Source organism: Falco cherrug, chromosome 1 (assembly GCF_023634085.1).
Source record: "Falco cherrug isolate bFalChe1 chromosome 1, bFalChe1.pri, whole genome shotgun sequence".
NCBI classification, from domain to species: Eukaryota; Metazoa; Chordata; class Aves; order Falconiformes; family Falconidae; genus Falco; species Falco cherrug.
This window is the reverse complement of record NC_073697.1, coordinates 90185722-90195525: the sequence shown is the minus strand read 5'-3', so window position 1 is coordinate 90195525 and position 9804 is coordinate 90185722. Positions and strand designations below refer to the sequence as shown.

The following is a 9804-nucleotide window of genomic DNA, read 5'->3' as shown; positions in this document are numbered from 1 at the left end:
CACCCGCACCCATTTAATGGCCCGCGCGCAGGCGCGGCGGCGGGCGCGCGCACCGGGGCTCCCCCGCGCGGCGCCTGACCGGGAGCGGCGCCGGGGCCGCGCTCCCCCCTCCCCGGGCCGTGTGTCCCCGGTGGCGGGCGGGCCCGCCGGACCGTCGCCTCACGCTGCGAGCGCCGCGGTGGGTGAGGGCAAGCCGGGGTGCCCCGAGGGCCCCGCAGGCACTCTGGGCGGGCAGCCCTGCGGGGGAGGCGGCCGCCGGGACGCGGTGCGCGCCATGTGCCGGCGGCGGGGCACCGGGGGGCGGCGGGGCCGGGCGGGGAGAAGGGCGGGAAGCGGCGGGGCGAGCGCGGCCCCCTCAGCGCTTCAGGCCGGGCCTGGCGGTGATGGCGGGCGGCTGACAGCGCCCTTAGGGCGCCCGCCGGGCTCCTGCCGCCTGGTGCCGTTCCCCGGCTGAGGGGAGGCTCGGGTGTCGCCGCCTGTGCGGCCTGGCCCCGCGGCGGGGGGTCCGGCGGGGCCTCCGCTGCCGCCAGCCGTGCTGAGGTGCCAGCGGGCACCCAGCGTGAGACGCCGGTGCCCCTCGCAGGCTGCCCCCTCGGGCTGGTGTGATTTGAAACGCCCGTTTATCAGTCTGGTGTCAAAATGGAAGTTGGCGGGACGCACAGTACCGTGGCCAGTGGAACCGCTTGCTCCAAGGCACCTGATAAATTTAAGGAGCAGACATCGGTTTTGAAATCAGTTTAAGGCATTTGTTTAGAGAGCGGGGCGACTGGCTGCGTTCGCCTACCGTGCCCACTGCCCTGCCACCTCAAAGTCCCCGCCGAGGCCGTGGCGGCCTGGGGGTAGCACTGCTGGGAGCAGGGGTGCAGTGGTCCTGCCCTGCCCTTCAGTGAGCCTCTGCCTGCATTAAAAACTAGTTACCTGTAGAAGAAAAACAGAAACGTTTCTCCCCTTTCTTAAATTACAAAGTGCTGTGTTGTAAGTGGGACAGCACTGTCGCTGTTGGGAGGTTTCTCCTGGCAGGTTGGCTTTTCAGACAGGTACACAGCAGGACTCGGTAGCAGCCAGTGGCCTTGCCAGGTGCTGTGGGCACTGTCTCTGAAAGGTCCGGCATAGCGGTGTGTCTCGCAGTAGCTTCCGCACGCATCGCTACTGCGAGCTGAAGTAGTTTTGTTGGCTCCTAAAGGCGCATGGTTTTCCCAGACGCCGGTCCCGGGGTACTGGCAGCGGCAGAGCCGGATGGCCCAGCAATGGCAAAGCGCTCGTTGCTCTGCCCCCGCACGCGGTTCAGCACCAGAGCACAGGCAGCCCCGTTCCCGCGGCCCGGGACGGCCGTTTGTGCCTGAAGCCGGTACCCATCTGTCCCGGCGGGCGGGCAGCCCGCAGGCACGGGCTCCGCGTAGCCCCGGCCCGGGCAGCACTCCCGCCGCGCCGCAGCCCTCCGAGCCGCAGGGGGACGCTGTGGCGGCGACGCCGAGGGGGGCGGGCAGCGCGCCTGGCCCTCTTGGTGGCGGTGGGCGGGGCTTGGCGGGCGGGCGGCGAGCGGGCCTCGCTGAGAGCCGCGGCCTCAGCTGGGGGGGTGGCGTCGTCTGAGGTGGGGTGGGCAGAGTTCCCGGGGTCCTGCTGCTGTTCTCCGGCGCCGGTCAGGCGCTGTGGGGCCGCCCCGAGGGCCGGTGCCCCGGGCGGTCTGCCGGGGCCCAGCCGGGCCGGGCCGGGCGGGAGGCGGCGGGGCCCTCCCGCCCTCAGCGGGGCGGCCGGACCCCGCGTTGTGAGGCGGGGGGGCGGCCCTGGCCCCCAGGCCGTAGGGCAGGGCCTCAGAGCACCAGCCTGTGGCCCCGCAGCGTTTGTCTACAAGCACAATGAGTGTTCAGATTGCAATTCTCTGCTGAAAGGCATTACGTGCAGGGAAACTCAGACTGCAGTACGTTTAGTTTGGCTTGGTTTTTTTGTTTTTTACACTTTAAACCTTGCTTACAGGAGTGTCCGGTTTGGATCTCGCACTTGTGAGGAGACTTCAGCTCGTAATTCCAGGTGCTTTCCCCGAGTCTTCCTCTCCCTGAGACCTTTGGCAGGTGGGAGGTTCTGTACATACAGAAGATACCGCTGGAATTAATTGCTTGCTTTATTTCCTTGTGCTTATGAAGGGAGAGAAGCTTAGTAGTTAAAAAAGGTGAAAAGGAGTCAGTTTGATTAGGTACCAATTTTGTCAATCTTGATTATTAATTTATTTCTAAATAGGGGAACTTAGGCTAATTTCCTTTTTATGGCATCTTTCTAGCACAGTTTTATTTAGGTAGGCATAGTTACCACCTTAGGATTCAAACAGTTATGACTTTATTACCAATAGGTTATGTTAGCCCGGTATCATCCAGGTCAGCAAGGTCATGTGCAGACAGGTGCTTTTCACATTAAACATCTAGAATTACATTATGCTGTTTGTATGCAGGTCGACTGAGTGGAGTTCCTGTGATTGTTTATCAAGACACAGACTGCGTTTAGCATAGATCCATTTGATGGATTCATCACATATAACAGGAACCAATTTATGCATTGTCCAAAGCTAGTATACAACATTGCAGTGCAGAGAGTCCGTGTGTTCGCTACAGACTTGGAACTATAGCAAAATGGAGAAATCCAGAAGCAGGTAAGCAATAGTAAGATGCTACCTTGTTAAAGACCTCAGCTGCAATTTGTTTTTTTTAAAATTATGGTATCTTGGGCATTCTGTGAGACAGAATAAAGTTTAGTTGTTCTTATGTGAGGGCTTATCAGTCTCTATGGAATATTATTAAGGAAACAACATTACAGAACATTATTTTAGGGAAGTACTCTTAAAAAGAAAACAAAAAATCCCAACAAACACACACACCACCCCTACCCCTAAAACCATCAGGAAATACAACTTTATGGGGTTTTACATTATCATAATGTTACCGAAATCTCGGAATGAAAAACTTACCAACACCAATGTGATGTAGATAAGCAGACACTTCTTTATTGACGGCCGGGTGCGTGAGTGAGTCCTCTCATGGTCAATGCACACCAAGCTTCAAAATCATACACCTCATATATAAGTTATTCATACATATTCATTAAGTATTCATGCATAAACATCGTATTCCCTGAAAATCATTGACATACTCTCACTTTGTATGTTAATTTGCTTATCAGTCCTTCGTGCAAATTCTTCCAAGAATTGTGGGCAGGGGTCTTTGGGAGGAAGGCCGTAGGTCTTCCTCATGGTGTACTTTTCACCTTTTGGCTGGTATGTGATGGTCTTGTAAGTTTGCAGTGTTCTTATCAGTCTGAGCTAATTTATGTCCTTGTCGACCATCTGTTTCTTCGGCTTGTTTCTTTTAGTCGCTCCCTCTAGATAACTTATAAACAGGCCCCTTGTTAGAGAAAGTTAGAGAAAGACTCCTTCTTTCATTAGTTATTTCATTATTTCTTTCAAACTATGGTTACATGACCTAATTACTATACCTACATTCTTTGAGTAAATATATTTACACTTAAGTTATCCCTATTCCATACAATTTCTTTATATCAATTAATAAAGTTCACGATTTCTTGGCAGGTAACTACAAGTTGTTTCATTCGGTTGCACTCAGTTCTTGGCCTTGGTACAGGGCTGTACAGAGGATTTCATAGCAGCTTTTGTTGTGCAACTACTAGTTTCATTAAAATATATTTCTTATTTCTCTATATTTCTATTAAAATGAAAATCAAATAAAGTTAATTAATTCTAACCATTAATAAATCTGTAACAATAACATTCAAGTATAAAAAAGATGTTCTTGAACTTGAGGTATTAGACTGAAATGTAAGATATTTGGATATAGTTGTTGGCCCCACCACAGATTTATTGCATGGTGTTAAGTCTCTTACTCTTCCCATGCCTCTATTTCCTGACTTCACTAAGGGAGAAATGATCCCTCTTTGACTCTTATTTTTCGTGGTTACTTGCCATGAATTTTTGTGGATGTGGGCTGTCATCACTAAATATGTGGAGCACATCCAGTGTTCTGAATTTGGGAATAATCTGTTAAAAATTACTTATGTTGGAAAATCATGAAGTATTCACATGCTTTAGACTTTACTACAAAACTTTTACATGTTCTACCCAAGCTTGATTTTTTTGACTACTTTGCCTTATGTTGTCACTGGATATGGTCAGACCAGGTTTACCGTTGGAGCAGATTAGATGGTTTTAAAAGGAATTGGCCCTAATAGACATGTATGCGAACTCATGCTGAAAGCTATTTTGCATAAATTTAAAAGTGCCTGAAACTCCTTCAAAAGTGCATCCAGTTACCTTAAGTGTACATCTTGATGTGAACAGAATTATTTTGTCTGCTTGATGGGGCCCACCTCTTTCAGAAAAAATTCAAATAATATTTTACAGAACAAGAATTTCTTTCACACACAGAATATAGGTCTTGTTTCATCAGCTTTGTTTTAGCTCCTTGCAACTTAGTGGAACAAGCAAAAAATACAGTATTTCTTCCTAAAAGATTTTTTTTGTGGGTGGGTTTTGGTTTTGTTGGGTTGCCCCCCCCCCCCCCCCCCCCTTATTGGTGTTAGTTCTGTGAGCAGTTATTTAGCTGTACTCCTGAAACTAATGGTATGGATTGTTCCATTAACTTTGTGGAACCAACATTTTTTTTCTGGCTGCAGCCATGTTTTCCCTAGCTCTGTTCAGGTGATTATTAGGGTGAGACTTCAGACTATCCTCTTCTGTTGCCCATTATGGCGTTCAGGAATGTATTTGTGGTTCTAATGTGCAAATTTTCAGGTTGGTGGCAGTATTTGTTTTGGGAAAGATGCTTTAATACAACTGGTTCAGCTAGTTTTATCTGGTTAGATATTTTTTTTTCATCATTCTTGTTTTCAGAAAACTACTGAGACAAAATACCCAAAATTCATAAGAGCATACTTGTTATTTTTCAGATCGTATCTACATGTGAAAGTAAACTATGATGGAAAAATAATTTTACTTTTTAATGATGAGTATGTAAAATCAGGAAAAGATTTTTAGGTTTTTTTAAAGAAACACATTTAGTTAAAATATGAGTAAAACTAGGAAAGAGTTCTTTGTAAAAGAACTGTGTACGTAAGTGCATTTCATGTTAAAATGGGAAATTCTTGCTTCAGTTCCCTGGTCCTCAAGAGAATTTTTCAGCAGTAGACAGAATACTTGATATGTTGGAGAATAAAAGATAGAAACCCACGTTTAAATCCTTTCCATAAAGGCACACTGTATGGACACACACGGGAGGGGACGCACAAATGTGTTTTAGTGCTTTTTCATTTCAGCTTCAGAGGAGAAGGGAATTGCCTGTGACATGATTGCACTGAAATGTGTCTTCATGCTTGTCTTGGGGAAACGATTTTAGAATTCCAGGTAGTGAAAAATGCCTGATAAAGAGTCAATAAACGTGTGTTAACATTTTGTACCTGTTAACTTCTGTATGTGAATGTATACCTTTGTTATAGATGAATTTATTGAAGTAATGCCACTTCTTTGCAGTTCATGTAGTTTTACACAAAACATTTCTTCTTTCCTTTTAAGTTCAAAATCTCTGAAGGTGCATGAAATCCAACAACTACTTAGGCATCCAGTGGAAGCAAGTGGGCAATGTCTTGCTCCCCAGCCTGACAGACATCAATTTCAGGACAGAGGTCATGAGAATCTGGATCAAGTTGCGTACACCTGGCATCAAAGAAAAAGGTTAAAAGAATTCCAAATCAGGTGATAAGTACCAAACAGTTTTCACTGGATGGAGTAGGGGGATCAGACTGAAAGAAATCTGGTTTTAGTAGTGCAAGTGCAGTCTAAGACAAAGGGTTTTATTCACAGGCATGCCAGACAGTTCTGAAGATGTCTTAGGGTAACTTGAAGACATGCATTGGCACAGTCAGATTTCCTACATCTTTGATTTTCTAATGTAGAATTAAAGAATGGCTATTTCACAGTGTGTTTTGGTGGGGGCTTCCAGGTATAATGATTTAGTCTTGCCCTCCTCTTGTGTTTCTTTACTTCAGTTTGTTGAAGGGAATCTTGAGAAAGATGGGATGATAATTGTTCAGAGATTAAAAGCTTAATATTTGTTGAACAAGGGGAGCTGATCTAGCAACTCAGACTTGCTGGAAGATGGAGGCCCTGTTCAAATGTGTTTTAATTACCTTATGATGTCTTTGGTGCTTAGTGGGGCCTTCTGTGTGGCAATTAACTCTTAAATCCTTTAGAAAAAAAAAAGGGGGGGGGGGAAGGGTGTTTGTATCACAATCCGAGTTGAACTGGTACTAGGAAAAGCTTGCTGAAAAGCAGAGTTGCTGTGGAGGGAGGTAAGCAGAAGGAAGATCTGCTGGTTTCAGGCAGGGTAAACATTAAATTGGCTCAAGTAGTCTGGAAGCAAGTCTGACTCAGCTGGTTGACTTCAGGGGGAGTGATGTTACTGCTTCGAAATCACAAAAAGGCTCCCCAGTTAATCACCAGCCTGCTCATTACACACATCACAGGGTGTAAGTGGGCTGCCTGGAAGACATTTTAGCTGCCTTGGTTTGCAGTTCAAGTCTTGCAGTGATGCTTGAGCCTCTCTTTATGCTTGCTGAATAGTCCTCTTAAAGGTGCTACTTTCATGGTGTAAATATTTCTTATATGCATTGATCTCTGAAAACCAGATCCGTAGTTTCATTACACTGGCATAGATGTTCCTGTTTTTACTGCTGCCTGGGGATTAACAGAGGAAGAATACAAAGGCAACTAACCTTTCCTTATATTCCAGATATCTAGCAAGGAAATTCTTCTGTCTGTGGGCAAAAAAGACATTTGGACAAATTCTCCCTTCCAGAGCGAGGTAGATAAAATGACAGAAATCAAGGGGGGGGTATTGTGGGTTGTGGGGTTTGGGTTTTTGTTGGTTTTTTGGTTTTTTTTTTTAGTATGATTTAGTGCTGTATCGTTGGGCTAAAAGAGCACTGGTAGCCAAGAAAATGTTTGGATGTCTTTTGAGATTGCTTGAAGGTTTCCTTAGAATACCTTTCTTGCTTCTGCTTTTTGTTTGTTTTTAATAATCGTGGTTAAACTTTCACTAAATTCATGAGCATTGTGGTTGCCTTGAAGTTGAGCTGTATGTGCATATAAATGATGGGGTATGATTGTGATACCTGCTTTAAATTTAACAATTTGTTGAATTTATATATATGTATATCTTGAAAATCAGTTTATTTTACTGTTTGCACTGTGGTTCTTAACATTTATCTATATATGCTTTGTATCTGTCTGACTTTGAAATACCTGTGGCAGGTAATTAGTTTCTGTTGTCAGTGTTCTGTCAGCTACTGAGAAACCAACTTAGATACCCTTTTCTTGTTTTGCTTTAATTTGCATGTTGTTTTTTGTTTGACCACACCCATGGGAACTGAAGCAGTTCCCAGTGGGAAGACCTGCCTTTGTTACAGTCAGAATAAGATCAGGACCGTGGTTATCCAGTTTCATTGTACTGTATCAAATATATTCTGACTGTCTGCCTTAGTTGGTAAATGGAAGTTGTCATGTGAACCTTACTGTTCTTGCTGTCCCATATACTGAATTTGTATTACTTTGGCTGTGTGTAAATTCAGGACAATGATTATTTTATTTTTTTTAGGAGCATGAATGGAAATACATTCAGCAAGGAACATAATAATTGCCTTTTTAGATTTAAGAGTCCCCAGTTCTCTGTAGCTTTTATTTGCAATGTTCTGTTAATGCACCAAATTCAGAAAAAAATGTATAGTTCATTTCTTTTTTCTTTTTCTTTTTTTTTTTTCCTTTTCTGCGTGAGTGCTTGGAATGACTTAGCAACTTGGCTTGGGGTAGGTAGCTATGAATTGCCACTTGTGAGAGGATTCATATGGTTTCACTGAGGGACCTCTAGGGATTCTGGGCCTAATCCTGTTGTTATTAGACGTGACCAATTTCATTAAGCTAGTGGGATAGTTGTGATTAAAGGTTGTGCATCTGGGCTTGTGTGCTTTTTGTTTGTTTTCATGGGTCCTTCTATTTTCCTTCTGTCCTTCACAAACACAAAGAGATGAGAAATTTTTTGAAAGTATTCGTACTCTAGCTGATGTTTCTGGTTCTTAGGCTGCTACCCAGGTCATCTTGAACACATGGAAAAATGTTTGAGAGAATATTTTAAAATGGAAAAGAAAAGTTATTTGCTTGAAATAATAGATTATGACCATCCTTTTTAATTAGGAGATCAAAAGCCCAATTCCCTCATGTAGACCTTCCTATATTTGAAATTTTAGTTCTTCACAATTCAGTTGAAAAGTGGCATCACTTATTACCTGGTCAGGTATGTGATAATTAAATATGAGTGTAAAAGCAGAGACTGTTCTACTGAGGTTAAAGAATTTGAAGGTCATACGTGATTTGTGAATCTATTTTGTGCATGGCTTAGCATCCATTGGATGGAGAAGGTACATGAGCAGATGAACAGCTTTGTTATTAGTGTAGATGATGTACAACTAGCTGAAGGAGTTCTTAAGCCTATTTAAGTGTTCTTTGGGAAGATTTTAAATCTGGCATGACTTCAAATCAGCATGCTGTTTCTAAGAACACAATGGAAATATCAAAGCATTATAAAATCTGAAGTAGCTTTTGTATTTTTTCTATACAGAAAACATTTTCTGTTAAAATAACAAAGAAAAAATTAGCAAGGAAAATACATGTATCATTATCAGCTGTGCTGTTTGAGTAAAACACAGAACTGAGGATGAAAGATGTGAGTTATTCATAGGTTTAAAGTCAGCTGTCACTTTGGGATTTGGCAAGTCCGTTAACAACATCTGTCTTTCCTTCCTTGACATTATGTGAAGTGTTTATAGTCAGTAAGGTGATTGCTTCTTGTCATACTTCACGGAGTCTTGGAATAAAGCATCATAGTTGGTTAGTGGTTTTTAAATGCAATTAGATGCTGTTAGGCTAATCAGACAAGACTGGAAAAGAGGTAGCATAATCTTCATTAAAACTGATTTGTGGTCCACCTGGAAACCTAACCTGTATGAAGTCTCGCATGTCCAAATCTTTTGACTGTTTAGATGCTTGTATGACCAGAAGATTCTTCAAAAAACTTTTGGAGAGTGGAAGGAGTGGTGGACTGTTTGCAGGGAAAGGAAGCTCAGCCTCAGGGCAGACAGCCATTACAGGTTTGTGAAATTACTTCCTATTATTGTGCGTATATAAAAGTATGAGAAATTTTCTTTAGGTTCTGAAGGAGTTCTTAATACCAGTAAGCAAGTAATATCAACAGGACCTCTAGGCCAAGAGCAATGTCTTCATCGCTTATTTTCATATTTTTCTTCCCCCTTTTTTTTAATATTTGCTTGCTGTTGTCTTAGGATGAAGTAAAAAATTTTTTATCCAACATATCTTTAGAGTGGAACTGAACTTGAAAGAATCCTACCTCTAGGCCTTGGTAGCTATTTTACTGAATGGCACCTTTCTTAATTTTTCAGGCATTTACTGTATAATTTGATATTCAAGGCTTGGAGAGCCTATGTGTGCCGGCAACAAGGAAAGAGGAGCAAATACTGTGTTGCAGAGTCTCATGGTAAGTGAAGTAACTACTTTTATTTGGGCTTATATTGAGATGGGAGTTTCCATGGGAAATATTTGCACAGAATCTCTGTCCTTTGTACATATTTGCACGTTGACCTCTCCCCCACCCTACAGAAGTGTCATGCTTTTAGGTACAGATGGTTGTCTGTCTAAAGCTGGCAGGGGTTTTCCGTTTGATGCACTACTGTGTAGCTATA

At 43.8% G+C, this 9804-nt stretch overlaps 1 protein-coding gene across 8 annotated transcripts in view; it reads left to right on the top strand.

The window, feature by feature from the left end:
* The first annotated feature begins 48 nt into the window (after window positions 1-48).
* The window catches only part of SFI1 (SFI1 centrin binding protein), a 31998-nt gene continuing 22242 nt past the window's right edge, over window positions 49-9804 (top strand). The window contains exons 1-7 of one of the 8 annotated variants that reach the window (XM_055705188.1): window positions 49-178; window positions 1975-2028; window positions 2444-2641; window positions 5570-5749; window positions 6786-6857; window positions 9088-9195; window positions 9505-9599. In XM_055705188.1, coding sequence (XP_055561163.1) covers window positions 2622-2641; window positions 5570-5749; window positions 6786-6857; window positions 9088-9195; window positions 9505-9599 — 475 coding nt within the window. In that variant the 5' untranslated portion in view covers window positions 49-178; window positions 1975-2028; window positions 2444-2621. Of the gene's footprint in view, window positions 179-1732; window positions 2070-2443; window positions 2642-5569; window positions 5750-6785; window positions 6858-9087; window positions 9196-9504; window positions 9600-9804 lie in introns of those variants that run through there. The other 7 variants (XM_055705202.1, XM_055705211.1, XR_008731412.1 and 4 more) reach the window with 7 other exon arrangements.